The sequence below is a fragment of the Biomphalaria glabrata genome, chromosome 1 (genome assembly GCF_947242115.1).
Source record: "Biomphalaria glabrata chromosome 1, xgBioGlab47.1, whole genome shotgun sequence".
Classification (NCBI taxonomy): domain Eukaryota; kingdom Metazoa; phylum Mollusca; class Gastropoda; family Planorbidae; genus Biomphalaria; species Biomphalaria glabrata.
This window is the reverse complement of record NC_074711.1, coordinates 5,656,512-5,676,065: the sequence shown is the minus strand read 5'-3', so window position 1 is coordinate 5,676,065 and position 19,554 is coordinate 5,656,512. Positions and strand designations below refer to the sequence as shown.

Here is a 19,554-nt window from a genome sequence, read left to right as displayed (position 1 = left end):
CTTATGTCAGTTGGGGAAGGGCCGTGTGGTATGGCGGAGTAGGTCTTAGATGTCCTTCAGAGACTATCATGACTGACCGTTAAGACGTCCCGCTACAATAGGTGGCCAGTGGTCAATATTGACCTAAGGAATTTAGCAGCTGATTTGTCAGATCTAGATGATATCTTCAAGTCACCCGGGGGCACCCTTCCAAAAAGTGGCCGTAGTGATGGGGTGGCGATGGTCGCTATTGGAATTTTTCGATGTTGTGTGAGAAAAAGAAACTGAAATTGAGGCTTAAGTCTCACTGGAAAAACCTAAACATAATGAGTGTAAGTGCTTTATCCGGTTAAAGAATCTAGATTTTAGCCTTAGAGTTTGTATGTTAATAAATTCGGTATCTATGGACGCTTAACGTCAGTGTTGTCAACTATGAAACAAAGAGAATCCTAACATATTTTGCAAACCTATTCCTTGTTTGTGTGTTTGTTATATAGAAGTCTATCGAATAGTTTTTCTTGTACATTCCACACACAATAAAGTTTAAAAGTGGCATCTCTACAAATGGACTGCGATACAAAGAGAAAGAAACTTGAGGTTTAATATTGAAAATAAAAATGAGTGAAAGAGAAATTTGAAGTGGTGACGTGGCGGTTTAAAAATGTATTAAAGATTTTCGACGTATAGACAAAGCCAAGAAAACTGACTCTAACAAACAAGTCTATGTCTCAAACAAAGATACAAACTTAATTTCCTATAGAAATGGACGGCCATATAGTTTGGTAGACAAACACAAAATCTAAAGTACTTTTTAACAAAATCTAAAATACATTTGACAATATCTAAAATACCATTTAACAAAATCTAAAATACCATTTAACAAAATCTAAAATACCATTTAACAAAATCTAAAATATCATTTAACAAAATCTAAAATACCATTTAACAAAATCTAAAATACCATTTAACAAAATCTAAAATACCATTTAACAAAATCTAAAATACCATTTAACAAAATCTAAAATACCATTTAACAAAATCTAAAATACCATTTAACAAAATCTAAAATATCATTTAACAAAATCTAATTTAAAAAAGATACCCAGAAAGACTACTACCCAGTGGAGAATCCTGAAATGTTACGTGTTGGGAGTGTTTTTCACTATCACCTCCTTCCCCACTTACTGATACGCCAATGATACAATCACTGCGTAATCAGCTTTTATGTAATTGCCACTTTATAAACCAGCGGTTCTCCTTCCTGGGGTGTCAGGGCACCCAGTTCGGGTACATTAAAGATTTTCATTGCGGGAAATGTTGACCTAAATGAAAACAACAATATTGTAGGCCTAGCTGTATTTAAATATTTATTTTGTACAAGTTCTATACCAGGAGCGCAGCTAGGAATTTTCAATCGTTTGGGGGGAACCGGGGGTGGGGGTGGGGGCTTGACCTCTTTGGAGCCCCCTGCATTTTGTGTAATATTTAATCTTTAATGTAAAAAAAAACACTCAATTAGGGGGCATCTTTAAGTGGGGGCCCGGGGAGATTTTCAAAATTATCCCCCCTCCCCCCAACCTAGGCTACGCCACTGTTCTATACAAGATTGGGCAGAGCAATGTACTTTACTGGACACTGTGCAAGAGAAAAGGGAAGGAGGATTCAAATGACTTATATTAGTTAATGTATTACTTCTATTTTAAAAAAAAAAGTCTACTTCTAAGTATTTTGTTTTCAATTGATGTAGATCTATATCAAGGCTATTGTAGGCTACTTCATTTCAGTTTTCTAAAATAAAAAAAAAATAGAGCGGTGGGGGGGGGGGGGGGGCGGAACTGACGTAGAATGAAGGGAAGTTCCAGATCCGTAACATTGTTGTTCCTTTCTATTTTGTTTTATATAACTCTTTATATCCATTATTTATTCCTGTGCAGCGCGTGGATGAGTTCTAATTTGAGTCGTACTATATATGTTCTAGTTTAGGTAATATTAAAGTGGTGATTGACTCTGTGAATAGGTCCCTTCACATCCCACTTCAGGAAAAATAAACTCATTCAAAAAGTGGCTTGTACGGTACTTGTAACTAAGGTTGCCCTTTCAGACCTTGTGGTCTATAGGACAGATTATGTTAACTTCATGTTTCTGTGGCCCACGGTTAACAAGGGTGTCACGTGGCCAGCTCAACGGTCAACCGCCTTTACTATCCCCCCCCCCAACCACCTAATGTCAGGTAGCTATTGAACGATTAATAGGAAACGTAAAGTGAGAGGGCGTGAAGTCGAATCCCCCAAAAAATCTAAAATCATAAAGTAGAAAGTAAAAAAACTAACAATGAAAACATTCAAACATTTATGCGAAGTATTCATTTGGAATGACGTGTAAACGCCATCTTTGCGACAATGTTACGTGAAGTTTGTTTGTTTTGTTTTTTTTTAATTTTCGGCAGGGGCCATATTTTTAAAGTAAATTAACTGGAATGAGTCTTGTAAAAAATATTACTTCAATATTGAAATTCTTTTGGGCTCCGTCTGGTGATAATACCTTATATAATACAGACGTTACTTCAAAAAAGAAGATGATTACGTCCTACGCGTCATGCATTTAGTCATGCATATTAACCAATGACTTAAATTCTGCCAAGTCATTGGTTTTCCTGGCTAGCTCAGGCAACCCATTCCATGCTCTAATAGCACTAGGGAAGAAGGAGCATTTGTTCAAATTTGTCCTTTTAGGCTGAGGAGGGAAAAAAAAGGGGGGGGGTATAATCGAAACTTTACTCTCTGCACATTTCTATCTCGAAAAAAAAAAAAAGTCTGTAACGATTTTTCTAGAAATTTAACCGTTAATGTATATCGCTGAGAAAAAAAATTACTAGCTCGTATGCCACGCGTGGGAAATTTTAGTTTGACCATTATAATTTTAAAATTAAAAAAATAATAATAATTAATTTGCCTATAAATTGGAGTAAAAAAAAGAAACCGGTATAGTCAGCCAGAGTGTACCGATAACACCTTTAGTAAAATCACTAAATTTAGAAAGCCTTCAGGACAGAAGGCTCAAAAGTAAAGTAGCAATTATACATAAAACACTGAACCATAATCTTCAAATACAAAAACAAAATTTAATAAAATACTCTGAAAGACACAAAGATTAAGGCACATTCCTCGTCCCAAACAAAGCATTAGGATTTATTAAAAGAAATTTCTATAAATCAAATAAGAACATAAAACTAAAATGTTATTTAACCTTGGTTAGGCCAATAATAGAATATGCATCCTCCGTTTGGGACCCCTCAACTCAAGAAAACATTAAGAAACTGGAACAGACACAAAATAGAGCAGTGAGATTCATATCAAACGAATATTCACATGTGACTAGAGTAAAACCTTTAGTAAAATCACTAAATTTAGAAAGCCTTCAGGACAGAAGGCTCAAAAGTAAAGTAGCAATAATACATAAAACACTGAACCATAATCTTCAAATACAAACACAAAATTTAATAAAATACTCTGAAAGACACAAAGATAAAAGCACATTCCTCGTCCCATATGCTAGGACAAATTTGTACAAATACTCCTTCCCTAGTGCTATTAGAGCATGGAATGGGTTGCCTGAGCCAGCCAGGAAAACCAGTGACTCGGCAGAATTTAAGTCATTGGTTAATATGCATGACTAAATGCATGACGCGTAGGACGTAATCATCTTCTTTTTTGAAGCAACGTCTGTATTATATAAGATAAGATTTATTACAAAACATTCATGAAAGTCTATAACAGCTAAATGTTTTCCCAAGCTGTACAAATCTTAGACTTATGTTCTAGACGTCGTGTGGTCAAATCTATGTTCAAGCGTGTTTTAAACACCACCCAGGAGAACAACATGAAGTGTCTATCTAAACGTGGACCTAATCTACACATAGTTTCATGTGTCAATGTTGCTTTGTTTTTATTTAGATTTTTGTCTTTGCGACAAAACACAAGTCTCCGTTTAACACAAATATTTCTCAGTGTCCTCCCCCCCCCCCCCCCTTAAACCTTTTTTTTTATTTGACTGGGACAACTTTCCCGAAGTGATCGACCAAGTGAAATTATGTGGGCGGAGTCGCGATGTGGGTGAAGGGTAGGAGTTGGATCGGTGGTGGTGTGGTTGGGGGGGGGGACGTTATGCCATGCACGAACGAACGTAAGGAAGTGAATTGAAGTAGCCCTGGTCACCCGCTGGAGTGGACACGATTGTTAGTGATAGGTGTTTGGGAACCGGCCTGGAAAGTTTGCTACTGTTTAGACCTGAACGGGAGGATGGGGAGGGAGGGGTTGCAGACAATGACCCTTAGGGAGGGGAGAGAAAAAGGGGGCGCTTATTTGTAGTCTTATGTATGGGAACTCAATTAGCGTGTCAATTAGCTCCTGGACACACAAAGTCACGTGACATACGTGGTAGGCGTGGCTTGCTTACTTGACACACTGTTGCTAATCACTACACAGTAGATATAAGATTATTTAATAATCTTTCACTAGTTATAAAATATTTCTATAGAATTATCTTTACTATTATACCCCCTTCCTTTCCTGGTAACACCCCACTTATTTGCTTTTTTATATTAATCCATATATAACAAAAGGAAAGAATTTAAAAGGTAGATACAAATAGCCAGAATGGGCGTGTCTCCAGCGTGATTGACAGGGACGGGAATGCCATTGTTAATGTCACTCTGACCACCCCCCACTGGGTCTACACTTCATTCATTAAATGTAATATACTGTCATTGGTCACTGTTTGGTCAGCTAATTAAGTGGACAGTGGTTCACTACTGTTTGCAAGAGGACGACACAGATCTATTAATTACCGTTTTGGAAGAGACACCTTGTTAGACGTATGTCTATAGATGTTTTAAACTGAAATGTGCCCGACGGATACAATTCATGGATTGATGGATTCTGGCTACTCAATTTAGATAATTGATAATTTTTTTTTAATGCTACTGTTGACATCTGCCACTACTGGAAACTGAGGATACAATTTTTACATGCTACACACATTTCCTCAATTAAGGTAAATATTTTTCTTTTTTTTCTTTTTAAGACTTAATCAAATAAAAAAAAAATTACAGTAAAATGTTTATTTGTAGTGCTGCATGATTTATTCATGTTAAATCATGGCATACATGAGATTTTCATACATGGCGGGAAAGTTATAAATAGCATGCCTATTGGTGTATCTGGTGTACAAAAATAACGGAAGTGAAGATAAGCTGGGTAATTTTTTTTTTAAAGAATATTTGATAATGTTCATGCCATAGACTTATATAGTATAGGCCTACTAGACTGGAAACCGGAAATAATATCTTACCCGCGACTGATCGATTCACAAACCTATATATATATATAGATAGATTTTTATGTACGTAAACTCTTTTTTAAGCGCTAAGGGAAGTCGCCCCAATAAATCTTTTCTGTCTTAGAAAAGTAATGATCTTTAATTTTCAAAGTTTAGAAATAATGCAAAATCATTTATCGGATATTCACGCAAATGTATGAAACAAAGCCATTTCCTGTTTGTTTCCATTGAGATAATGTTTCAAAAATCCTAGATCGAAATAATTTATGTTGATTTTAATCATCTTATGTACATTTAAATAGATTCATTACCTAGATCTTTCTAGATAATGTATCTAAAAATTGCAAACTAATAATTATGAGACGAGAGTACTCTTACTTTTGACGTTCAATTACTAGATCTAGATCTAAAAATGTAATTATATGTTACATAGGTTAGGGCTAGGGTTGAAAATACAAATACTTTACTTCTTTTAACTACTTTACAAAACAACCCCTTTATCCAACTTTTTAGAAAATTTTCATGATAAATGATGTAGTGTTAACAAAATGTCCTTGTCCGATCTAGATATAGTAGATCTATATATACGTCTATGGTTCGTGCACTTGTAAGCACGGTAAAACCAAGATTTTCTTAACACTTCCGTTTGAAGAACAAATTATTTCAATCTGAAGAATGTAACAGAACTTCACTCTAAGACTTTAAAAACGTGTTCTTAAAAAAATTGGCTTCTAATTAGTGGTAATAAAAAATATTTGATACGAAGATCCACCGCACGCGTAGAGATATTCTTCAAATAGAGCTGAAGTTGAATTCTAGTGTCCTTGACATTGTTTAGCTTTGTTGTGCGCAGTAGTCGACAGTAAATGGATTTATAAATATGCATATAAAACATGCTACACCTCTATTAAAACAGAAATAAAGAGGATATAAACAATGGTATTTATATATCATTTGGCTCTAGACTAATGTTTATGCAAAAAAATGTCAGTTATTAAGAGTAACAAAAAAAAAAAAAAAAAAACAAATTTAGTCCACTTTTCTTATTCACGGTAAATCTGTAACACAGACTAAAAACGCAAAATACCTAGGTGTTATAATAAATGAAAAACTGTCATGGAATCCCCATATTGATGAAACTAACAAAAAAACAAACAAAGCATTAGGATTTATTAAAAGAAATTTCTATAAATCAAATAAGAACACAAAACTAAAATGTTATTGAACCTTGGTTAGGCTAATAATAGAATATGCATCCTCCGTTTGGGACCCCTCAACTCAAGAAAACATTAAGAAACTGGAACAGACACAAAATAGAGCAGTGAGATTCATAACAAACGAATATTCACATTTGACTAGAGTAACACCTTTAGTAAAATCACTAAATTTAGAAAGCCTTCAGGACAGAAGACTCAAAAGTAAAGTAGCAATTATACATAAAACACTGAACCATAATCTTCAAATACAAACACAAAATTTAATAAAATACTCAGAAAGACACAAAGATAAAGGCACGTTTCTCGTCCCATATGCTAGGACAAATTTGTACAAATACTCCTTCTTCCCTAGTGCTATTAGAGCATGGAATGGGTTGCCTGAGCTAGATAGGAAAACCAGTGACTTGGCAGAATTTAGGTCATTGGTTAATATGCATGACGCTTAGAACGTAATCAACTTCTCTTTTGAAGTAACGTCAGTATCATATAAGATAAGATAATATTTGATGATTTATTTGTCATCTACATACATAATACTATGTAAAAGTATGGACAGAAAATCCAAGATGAGAATGTATGGTGTAATTGAGTGCATATTAAAACAGTTCTGGTTTCAACAGGGTTTTTTTTTCTCCGTCGTTGCGTAGTTATAAAACATTGCTTCATATGATGATATTTTAAAGCACATCTGTTAAACTAAATACCGTTTTAAAAAAAAAAAAAACAACCAACTATTTGTAAGATGAAGAGCTTTCTTTAAATAAAAAGAAAACTATAAATTTTCTCAAAAATTCACTCTATTATTCTCTTACGATGTTTTGAAACTTGCAAAAAAAAATAAAAAATAAACATTTCACGTTTAAATCTCTGATTCAGTAACACATTTTTAAAACAAAGGATGAATCCTTATGTCAATATCATATCAATCATATGAAATCGTTGACACTTAAAATGTTCAAGGTACCCAGATTTACGCGTCCCCTGTATTCAGGTCTGGTTGACCCGAGAATAGGCCAGCTAGTCCCGTATTGTCCGATACAATTATAGTAAGCAAAGTTTCCATCTTAGACTTTGCGATCCATGGGGCAGATGATGTTTTGCTCATCTATTTCTATGACCAACGGTTAACTAGCATGGTGTCAAATGGCCAGCACAACGACCAGTCGCCTTTAGTTTCACAAACTAAAGTCAGGTACCCATTAGACTTGGGTGGACTCAGGGGCGCCCTGAAGATCAAAAAAAAAAAAAAAATGCCCAGCGCAACCTGTTTCTCATAGGGCCCCCGCAATTATTAAGGCCGGCCCTGCGACCGAATAATGGCAAAACAATATATTTTTGTTTTATCTACTTATGTTGTTTCGTTTGTCTATATGATGCCCGCTAAGCGCATCATTTGAACCGAATGGAGATAATGATAGTCAATGTTGCTTTCAAAAAAATATGCCCCTCTTCTGTAGGCTTCAAAATCGTCCTTTTTCAACGCAAGTCAATAAATACAAAATTCCGAGCCTGCATTAAACATTTCGTGGAAGAGCAGCTTATCTTATCTTATATAATACAGACGTTACTTCAAAATAAAGAAGATGATTACGTCCTACGCGTCAGCTTGCGGTACGAAAGTCTCACCTGTATTTACTTTAAAGGTTATATTTTTTAAACAATGTTGATCTACAATGTTAGTTACACGTAGATACCTGCCTAAATTTGTTTCCAGAAACAATGAAAGGTTTGAAAAATAGAAACAGATGTTTCTATAGACTATTGTTTCAAAATAGGCAAGACAATTTTGCATTTTTATATAAATGTTTGGAATGAAATCGAACTAAAATGAAAAATGTAAAAATTAAAATTTTTTTATTACAATATTTTTAGCGATACCCGAATAGCCGCTATTAGTTTTATTTGGTCCGTCCGTCCGTCCCGTTTAGATCTCTGAAACTAAGAAAGAAAATGAAAAACGGACATCATGATATTTTAGATCATTCAAAATTCTGATGCAACGGCTACTTTTTTTTTTTAGAAAGTGAATCATTTAATTTTAAAATGTATCTAAACAAGCAGATAAAAAAAAACACACCACTTTTAAATGAAAAACTTCATGAGAGGTATGTTTTCTTAAAGGTTACATAATTCTTCGTTAATTATTCAAGCTTCATTCATGGATTCGCGCATTGGTACAAAACAGTTTGCATCTAAGGTCACAATGGAAAAAGGATCCATGGCCTATTATAAAATATATTTTCTATTAATTAACGTACTATTTGAATGAAATATTAGTTTAAATGTTTTTAAAAAAGAATTTTGATACGATCTTCACTGTATTTGTAAGTAAAAAAACAATTGACTACTTTTATAGCGTACAATTTTGACATATCGTTATTTTTCACCTAATAACAATGTAAATTAGACCAGATAGAAACTACTCCCGCAGGATTTTTTGCAGGGGGCTGCAAGTTGCCACCTATGGCTCAAAGTCGTAGCTTCAACTTTTTTATTACAGAGAATATTAAAGAAAAGAATTGGTGCCGCCTCGCCCCCCCCCCCCCCAACCATACCTATGTGATATTAAGTTCACTGTAAATACTTGTTTCATGAAATAAATAAATAAAAATAATAAGGTGAAACAGCTATTTACTGTTTATCCGTGCGGCCCGTATATCCAAACGGTCGATCAAACAAAAAATGCCAACGCTGCCAAAACAGTCAACAGGCTTAATTTACTACTGAATTGCTTCTCGTCGCGACGGACAAACCGGCGATGAACGGTTATCTGCAGTGCTGATATTCTTCTTTACGCTGCAATTCATCAATCGTTTTAGGATGTAGACAAAACAGGTTGAGCTGAGCATTCTTATTGCTTGAAAATCGAGACGTTAATGAAGAAAGTAACGAATCAATCTTAATTTTTGTGACCGAAGTCTTTTCTAAGTACCGGAAATTAAATTCAATAGTGAAGGAGCAAGAATATTTTCTTCTTGTTGCAAACTTATCTAATTTTGTAACAAGAATGAATCTTAATTAATTTTTTTTATTTCTCTTTATCACACATGGGCGTAGCCGGGGGGGGGGGGTTGGTTTTCAACCCCCCCCCCCCCGAAATGAAATCCCCCCCCCAAGGGGGGGGGGGGGAAATCGGAATTTAGTGACTGATTTTGTTTATTTTAGGTGAGATTTTAATACTAAACCATCACTTGCCCCAGCACAACCAAAGGGGTTTTGAGTTTAAAACCCCCTACCAGGGGGTTTTGAGTTTAAAACCTTCTATCAGGGGGGTTCGAGTTTAAAAACCCCTACCAGGGGGTTCTAGTTTAAAACCCCTACCAGAGGGGATCGAGTTTTAAAACCCCTACCTGGGGTTTTGAGTTTAAAACCCCCTACCAGGGGTTTTTGCAGTTAACTCCCCCTCTTCTATAAAACAAAACAAAAAAAAAATGCAAACGAAAATCCCCTAATTCCAAGAGCACAGTTAAGGAAGATTTTGATTTTAAAACCCCCTCTAAAATTTACGATAAACCTCCTCTTCAACATAAAGAAAAAGCTAATTACGCACTAAAAATGTTATGAGCGTAGCTAAATGGGTTTTCACTCAGTTTTGAGTTTAAATCCCACTTCAGCGGGGTTTAAAGGTAAAAAATACCTCTTTAATAATAAAAAACAAAGCAAATTATACACTCAAAATGTTATGAGTGTAGTCAAACGGGTTTTGAGTTTAAACTCCCCTCCAGTGGAGTTTGAAGCTAAAAAGTACCTCTTTAATATAAATAAAAGCAAATTACGCACTCAAAATGCTATGAGCGTTGCCAATAGGGGTTTTGAGTTTAAACCCCCATTCAGAGGGGTTTGATGCTAAAAATACCTCTTCAATATAAAAAAAGCAAATTACACACTAAAATTATTTGAGCGTAGCCAATCCAATCGGGAGTTTTGAGTTTAAACCCCTCTTCTACAGATGGTTTTGAGTTTAAATCCCCCTACAGAGAATTTTGAGGTGGAAAACCCCCAACAGATGAATTTGACGATAAAACTTCTCTTTTCGATATAAAATCTAAAGCAAACTACAGTCACTTAATTCCAAGAGCGTATTCAAGAGAGGTTACACATTTTTACCAGTGGCAGGGCTCCATTAAAAAACTGCATTGAATAGTCATCTGCCGAAATTGAAAAACACTAAATGTGTCTCAACAAAGATGGCTAAGACAGATTTTAGGAGTCATTTATAGAGATCGGGTCTAAATCAAGGAAATCCTATGCCGAACTGGGAGTCGACCCCTTAGTAAGATTGTGAGAGAGCGACGCGTGAGGTTTGCGGGACATGTTCTCCGACAAAATGAATTACGCATAAGAAGAGTTGCAATGATATCCTAGTACAACTTGACGCCACTCATTCATGGAGGTCCTCATGGCAAGTGGGAAGAGGCTTCAGACGATACCAGTGACAGATTGTTATGGAAACAGCTTGACGGCAAATGCCCCGAACGTCAGTAAGAATAGCACATTAGGTTTTTGAAATAAACTTTTTAATAGCAGGAAAATGCAGTGTAGATACCTCAGAATATGCATTTTGTTGGCTTTCAATACCAGAAATAGTGCTTGGCGGCGGGGCTTCGCCCCGCGCTGTGGGATCTCCTAGCGCTCCACAAGAGCCCCTTGCTAGTAATGTCGGGGAGTCTACAATTTTATGGAAACAGCTTGACGGCAAATGAGCCGAACGGCGCGAGAGGATCTAAGTCAGTAGGAATAGCACTTTGATAAAGATTGAGAGAGATTTTAAAATAAATAAGCAAAATTAACAGTGTCAAGGACGACGCCATATTTACAGATCGCTTTTGCCAACTAGATAGCACAAACAACATCTGGCTAAAAGCAAAAGAGATTTTAGAAATTTGATTATTCAGTGCTGAAAAGTGAAAAAAAAAAAAAAAACACACACAAAAAAAAAAACAGCATTTCAATCAAATTACATCATATAAATTATTACAATAAAATATTAAAAAAAAACAACTCTGTACTGAGGTACACAAAAAATGCTATTTATAGATATGACTTCATGTATAAAAAAATCTCCGATTATCTTTGTAATGGAACAAACACGACCAAATTGTAACGAAGCAAACGATATGTAAATGGGTGATAAGTTTATACAGCGGTGTAACTACTTCAGGGGGAAGAGGTAGGGAAGAATTTGAAAATCCTCCCGTGCCCCAACTCGAGTGAGTCCCCCCCAATGAGTGCCCCTTACATTAAAAATCAAATATTATGCAAAATGCAGGGGCCACCGAAGAAGCCAAGCCCCCCCCCCCCGGGGCCCCCAAACGATATAAAATTCCTAGCCATGCCCCTGATTTTATATTCCCAAAAGTCTCAAACTTACGATTCAAAGATGCCAAGACCATGAGACTTCTCAATGGAAAGATATGCGAAGGCCTTCCATCGGTTGTAGCGCATCATCCATGGACGAATAGATACACTGTTATTAAAAGACCTCAAATACAGAATATCCCCCTCCACCCCCTCCCCCTTTAAAAAATGCTTGGTGTACAGATCCACCTTACCCCCCCCCCCCCACTCCCAAATAGGCAGTAATGACCGCCAAAGTTGTTGGTTAAATCCAAAACGGTTAGGGCCTTAGTTCCATGTGCTACTTTTGGCCAAACGCTTGAAACCCCGAGAACCTATTTGTGTAAACTGTGTTTTGATTAGAATTCATGAAAAAAAAATCTGTTGTGTAGTTTGGAGCACGCCAATCCCCCCGTGTGGCTGACCTCAGTACCCCCGTGTGACTGACCACATGCGATGGCGAATTTCTAGCACTGTCCCGCGTCCTAACAGATTGTACAGTTTTAATGTTATTATAAATATATTTTAATCTATGAGTTTCTGAACATAATGGAGACTTTTTAGATTGTACATTACAATTTATAAAATTGTATAGTCTTTTGTCCTTTTTTCTGTCAAGTGGTGAGTACAATGATATTATTCTTTATTGCTTTATAAAGGGCTAATTTCATTTTAGGTAAACATTTTATATTTTAAATAATGGTGTCTAATTCTTAGCTTGAAATTAAAAAGCTGCATGCTAGCCATGAAAACCAGTGACTTGGCAGAATTTAAGTCATTGGTTAATATGCATGATTAAATGCATGACGCGTAGGACGTAATCATCTTTTTTGAAGTAAGGTCTGTATTATATAAGATAGGAAGATGTAAAGTCTGGCACTAATTTTTTATTTTGTTGGGGTCAGACTTCTGCAGCAAGCTTTTTTTTTTTTTAATCAGTGTCGAAATGACTTCTTGAGGCCAGGGTACAAGACCAAGAAGCTATAAATCTCCATAATTTGCTACAAAAAACTGTCACATAAGTTGGACATAAATCATAACTTGAGTTACTAGTTATGTTTTCCTCCAGGGGGCATCACTCCGGAAAACAGCAAAAACGTTTTTCTGCTTATCTTCCGGTTACAGAATTTAAACGCAACGTTGTCGCGAATCTCTCAAGTGGCAAGATCTAAAATTTTAGTAATGAAATACTGTGGTATATCTTTTACAACTTCTTGTGGGACTAAAGAGGCCAATCATTGACAACACAATTGAGGCCACAGGTTAGGCATCTGTAATGCCCAGAGGTTGTAGCACTTTCACCTTTCTCTAATGAAAGAAGCAGCTGGAGTAAAGGTGACTGAGACTGTAAAGGCTTCTATTTTGTTCCATAGGCTTGAGAACTATAAATTAAATATCTGATTTCTGTGGACAGAAGACCCAAGATTCGGAAAAATAATAAAAACATTTTATCGAACTATCGAGGTCATTGTTTCTCAGTCACATGACTGATCTGCACAATCATGTAAATATATATATATATATATATATATATATATATATATATATATATAATGAACATGATTTTTTAGAATTTTTTTGATGGATCTTCTAGTCACCTTAAAGCTCTTGATAATCTTTTGATCATTTTTGTTTTATTTTGATCGTTTTACATTTTTAATGTAGAAACACACAAATTTCGTTTTTCAGAATATTCTGGTAGAAAGTTGATAGTTTTTGAAATACCAAAGTACGTCACAAAGTGAACTCGTTTGCGGGTAACGCGTTTTCCAGTATGGAGAACATGGCTGGCACCTATCTGACCGGTAGTAGTCAAGGTTCAGGATCTTGCATGATGACCAGCACTCCCGTTGGATCGTCCATATACAATTCTTTACATCATTCAAGTGAGTACATCAGTTTAAGTGGTCATACATACCAGACACGTAGAGTGACGACAGACCTGATGGTCTCTGTATTGCTATCAAAATCTGTGCTGACATCTCAATCTCTGTATAGACATCTCAATTTCTGCATTGACATCTCAATCTCTATATTGACATTTCAGTCTCTATATTGACATTTCAGTCTCTATATTGACATCTCAGTCTCTATATTGACATCTCAATCTCTATATTGACATTTCAGTCTCTATATTGACATCTCAATCTCTATATTGACATTTCAGTCTCTATATTGACATCTCAGTCTCTATATAGACATCTCCATCTCTATACAGACATCTCCATCTCTATATAGACATCTCTATATAGACATCTCCATCTCTGTATAGACATCTCCATCTCTGTATAGACATCTCCATCTCTATATAGACATCTCCATCTCTATATAGACATCTCCATCTGTATATAGACATCTCAATCTCTATATTGACATCATATTTAGCACATTTCAATTTCTGCATTGACATCTCAATCTCTATATTGACATTTCAGTCTCTATATTGACATTTCAGTCTCTATATTGACATTTCAGTCTCTATATTGACATCTCAGTCTCTATATAGACATCTCCATCTCTATATAGACATCTCCATCTCTGTATAGACATCTCCATCTCTGTATAGACATCTCCATCTCTGTATAGACATCTCCATCTCTGTATAGACATCTCCATCTCTGTATAGACATCTCCATCTCTATATAGACATCTCCATCTCTATATAGACATCTCCATCTCTATATAGACATCTCCATCTCTATATAGACATCTCCATCTCTATATAGACATCTCCATCTCTATATAGACATCTCCATCTCTATATAGACATCTCCATCTCTATATAGACATCTCAATCTCTATATTGACATCATATTTAGCACATTTCAATTTCTGCATTGACATCTCAATCTCTATATTGACATTTCAGTCTCTATATTGACATTTCAGTCTCTATATTGACATCTCAGTCTCTATATTGACATCTCAATCTCTATATTGACATTTCAGTCTCTATATTGACATCTCAATCTCTATATTGACATTTCAGTCTCTATATTGACATCTCAGTCTCTATATAGACATCTCCATCTCTATATAGACATCTCCATCTCTATATAGACATCTCTATATAGACATCTCCATCTCTATATAGACATCTCAATCTCTATATTGACATCATATTTAGCACATTTATAAGAAAAATCTTCTGACACATAACAGGACACGAAAATATACAATCCCAGTGCTTTCCTTTCTTTAAATATTCCAGAAAGTACACACAATGACCCGGCTTATTTGGGAGTGTTATAACTTCTCCTGTGTCTCTGGAATACATTTTGTTTTTCTCTAATTTCGTAAGTTTACTTCCTCAGGTCTTGGAATCAACAGAAATCTTCTCCATCAGTTCTCGCAGTACAGTTATCCAAGTTCTTCCTTTTTAGGTAAGAGCACAGTAAGAGAATATCCAATAGTATTGTGACCAGATCTATTACATAAATTATTAATGTTAATCAGGCCATATATTTATATACGTATGTCGCACACCAAAATAATACTACTATCTACAAAAATTCCCGCTTCAGAAATTAAACCATTACATTTAGATGAGCTATATTGGTCACTTTAGTTATCTAAATTTAGCATTGTAATATATTTAAATATTAAAAAAAAAACACTTGAAATTAATTTTTTTTTTTTAATTTTTTTTTTAACTTCCATGTATTTTTATTTATTCAAATTTGAGCTAATCTGACGTAGAAGCTGATAAAATAATTTCGTCTCATTAAAGTTTCTTAATCCATCTTTAGTTTACGATGACAACGTGTCTACAGTAACATTTATTGTAAAGTAATTGTTTTTTGTATCAACAGGTGTTGATCTACAGTCCTTGACATGTCCACGAACACCGGTCAAGGTCAACGATTCCACGGGAACGCTGGGAAGCGTCTCGCCTCGGTCTGATGATTCAAACCCGAGCCACGAGGAAATCTCCGAGAGCCCAACCAAAGACATTAAATTACAGTTGAGCTCGAACGGAACTGACGGAGATACGTCAGCAGACGACACGGCAGACGACCAGAGCAAAGTGTATTCCGGGACCTCCACCTTGAGCCAGCAGACGAGAAAGTTTGCAGACGTGAAGCCCCCGTACTCTTACATCGCACTCATCACCATGGCGATCGAGAGTTCTCCTTCCGGCATGATGACCCTGAACGAGATCTACGGATACATCATGGACAAATTTCCATACTTCAAACAGAATCAGCAGCGCTGGCAAAACTCCATACGCCACAATCTTTCCCTCAACGACTGCTTCATTAAAATTTCTCGCGCCCCCGGGCGCCCCGGTAAGGGCAACTATTGGGCGCTTCATCCTAATTGCGGTGACATGTTTGGAAATGGAAGCTTTCTGAGACGTGCCAAAAGATTCAAACTGGCTAAAGGCAAAGGCGGTCAGTACCCAAATTACAGCCCCTACGGTCAGTTTAACTTTCACTCCAGCCACCCAGCAGCATACAAGCCTTATCCGTCTTTCGCACCGCTGTCCTATGGTCATCTTTCACACGGATTATCATCCACTCATAATTCACTGGGTAACAAGACACCTGAATGGAGTCCGGCAAACGGTTATGGACCTTACTACGGACAGACGTTAGGGACGCCGCACAGCTTATCACCTCATTCACAGGCGTCGCCCACAACTGGAAGTTCTCCCTTTCAGTCTGACCTCACGCTCAACCAGTATAACCTACCCTCGTTTGGCCCAATGTACTCTGCCTCTTCGCCTCACCAAAGCGCCGCCGCTGCTCTTCAGACATTAACTGCTAACATTCCAACTTCATACAGTAACGGAAGTAGTAACAGCGCGTCGCCCAACATGGGCGGACCCCATTTCTCCTATCCGCCCATGACGGGGTCTCAAATGCCCAACTCTTATCACTTCCCGTCGGCCATGACATCACACATGCAGCCCAACTACATGGGCGTCCCCGGAAGTTATCCTTCAGTCTCTCAAAGTGCCTACTCCTGTGCTCAGTATGCCAACCAACTAAGAACATAATGCATCGCCGCTCCTGGCTCTTCACTATTTGTTACCCCATTTACCAAAAAAAAAAACGGTATTGACGTTTGTGAAAGTATACATTTACCTAACGGTATTTCCAGAACTGTGTTAATTTGGCCAAAATATTCATTTATTTAAGACAGGCGATAGATTACGAGTTGGCAGCAAATATTTTTGTTATATTTTGAATAATTTATATTGAAGCTTATTTTATTTATCATTCTATTTGTTTTGCGTTCCATGTTTCGAGGTGTTCAAAATGTCAGAAATCATTTTCTTCGAAGTTTTAAACCAATTTCTACATTCGACCGTGATATAGACCTACATTTGATTTATATAAATCTTTATCTACATTTGATCTTGATATAGATCTTTATCAACATTTGATCTTGATATAGATCTAGATCTACGTTTGATCTTGATATAGATCTAGATCTACGTTTGATCTTGATATAGATCTAGATCTACGTTTGATCTTGATATAGATCTAGATCTACACTTGATCTTGATATAGATCTAGATCTACATTTGATCTTGATATAGATCTAGATCTACATTTGATCTTGATATAGATCTAGATCTACACTTGATCTTGATATAGATCTAGATCTACACTTGATCTTGATATAGATCTAGATCTACATTTTATCTTGATATAGATCTAGATCTACATTTGATCCTGATATAAATCTAGATCTACATTTGATCTTGATATAGATCTAGATCTACAATTGATCTTGATATAGATCTAGATCTACATTTGATCTTGATATAGATCTAGATCTACATTTTATCTTGATCTAGATCTACATTTTATGTTGATATCTCTAATGAAATCTAAGTTTTAGAAAAATAAAGCGCTAAATTTGGTTTAAAAATAAATGTATTAGACTTAAGTTACATGCATAGCGCTGATGGCCGCATGGCTATAGTATCGACTGATATGCCTACAAAGATTGTTTTCTAAACCTAGTTCACATTAATTGTCCACTGGTTTTGAGCACCTTCAAACTTCATTCACAATCCCATCAATGACGTCAGAAATGAACAGCTCTCGTTCTGCTCTCATCTCGTGTCAGCGATACACAATGAAAGTCGTCTAGACTTGTGACACGCAGACAGGACGGCTTTCCAGGGCTTCACTTGTGACGTTATTTTAAGCGTTCTCCCTCGCCTTTCTTAAATGACTTTGTTGTTATTGTTTAAAAAAACTAATTTTTACTAACTCTTAGGAGTTTTAATATTTTATGTATTGTACAATTTTTAATCCTAACCCTAACCTAATACACACCGATAAATGTGAGATAACATCTGTTATATTATTTAAGTTTTACAAATTTGAATTGTTTTAGGATCATCTTTACACAATATTTTTAAAATGATTTTTTTTTTTGTTTCTACTAGATCTAAATTTGATTTGTTCGTTTGCTAGAAGTCAGATGTAAATCTCACACTTATGACTAGATGATTGTGTAACCAAAATGATTGTAATTAAATCCATTCTAAATGGAGTTTTTTTTTGTCAAGCAATAAAATATAAGGATTAAGATTGTTTTATATGTTAGACGAGTATCAGCTTTACAAATATCATGAAGTTCTCAAAATAGCAGATAAACTTACCATTAGAATATTCTTAAAAAAAGGGAATTAACTCAAAGTTGTTCACAACTATATTTATTTTACCTCCCATTTAGAGACTTTATTGTTAATTTGCCATGAAAGGAATAGTGCTTGAAAGCTTTTTTCTAAGTTTTCTAGTAAATTTACTAAATTAAAAAACAAATATTGGTGCGCCTTAACGTCACTGACACTGGTGTAGAAAAATTGTTTCAGATCTGTTCGTCCATTCCTGTTTGAAATAGAAAATTACCCATAATTATCTAAATACTGGCTTTCCCCCATAAGTGGTTTCATATAATTGATGGCCTAAATTATTTGTTTAAAACGGCCCAAAACTTAATTTACGAAATGGGGGGCTCTAAATTATTAGCTTAAAACTGATGGCCCAGAGAACCTGAATGGGAACTTGTTATTTGTTGGCCTCGTCATGCTTTTAATTCCTGTATTGTATGTACGGTAAACTCAAATAACATCTACGATTGTCCATCCAACTATTGTACAACATATAATGGATTTAAATAAAAGTTTTATTGTACACTGAAATGTTAGATTCCGTGTTTGATTCCTACTCTAATTGTGGCTTCCTTCTCATTCTAGTATTTTTTAATTTTTTTTTTGAGTGGGGTATATTTAATTGTATAGAATCTATAGATGCTAATGACATCTGACTTCACATTTCGCATGGCCTAAGGTGTGCCGATGTGCCAAAAAAAAAATTCAAACTCTTCACATTTCGTCTGGTCGGGTCACATTCTAACCTGGATGTTATTTCACCTATAAATAACTTTTTAGCACATTTCCAAAGGGCGGTAATAAAGTAAAGCAAACATTAATTTTCAGTTCAAGATTAGTTACTGTTCTTTTGTCACTATGTACACAGGTAGTCCAGATCGGAGAAATCTCATTGGTCAGTGAGCTAGAGGGCAAAGAAGCGGGTACCTTTTGATTGCCTCACAAATTTGGCGGTCCGATCTACATATTCATTCATACGCATTTTTCCAGTGCCCAGTTAATCGACTGTAAATCCATTTTGAGCTGGAAGAGTAGGTCGTCTAATTT

The 19,554-nt window shown here is 35.8% G+C and overlaps 1 protein-coding gene across 2 annotated transcripts; it reads left to right on the top strand.

Moving 5' to 3' along the window:
• The first annotated feature begins 4,861 nt into the window (after positions 1 to 4,861).
• Positions 4,862 to 19,038, top strand: LOC106064112 (forkhead box protein B1-like). Of its 2 annotated transcripts, none has more exons than XM_056018370.1 (4): positions 4,862 to 5,031; positions 13,560 to 13,756; positions 15,185 to 15,253; positions 15,683 to 19,038. In XM_056018370.1, exons 2-4 carry the CDS (start codon positions 13,645 to 13,647, stop codon positions 16,870 to 16,872), a joined length of 1,371 nt encoding a protein of 456 aa, XP_055874345.1. In that variant the 5' UTR covers positions 4,862 to 5,031; positions 13,560 to 13,644; the 3' UTR covers positions 16,873 to 19,038. The 2 variants fall into 2 exon arrangements, with proteins under 2 accessions (XP_055874345.1, XP_013078065.2); XM_013222611.2 differs by lacking the exon at positions 4,862 to 5,031 and adding an exon at positions 12,320 to 12,491.
• The last annotated feature ends 516 nt before the right edge of the window (positions 19,039 to 19,554 follow it).

Excerpts from the sequence above, each read along its gene's own strand:
- LOC106064112 (XM_056018370.1), top strand. The coding sequence starts at position 13,645 with ATGGAGAACATGGCTGGCACCTATCTGACCGGTAGTAGTCAAGGTTCA. Across the intron at positions 13,757-15,184 it reads CAATTCTTTACATCATTCAA|GTCTTGGAATCAACAGAAAT; the intron begins GTGAGTACATCA and ends TTACTTCCTCAG. Across the intron at positions 15,254-15,682 it reads TCCAAGTTCTTCCTTTTTAG|GTGTTGATCTACAGTCCTTG; the intron begins GTAAGAGCACAG and ends TTGTATCAACAG.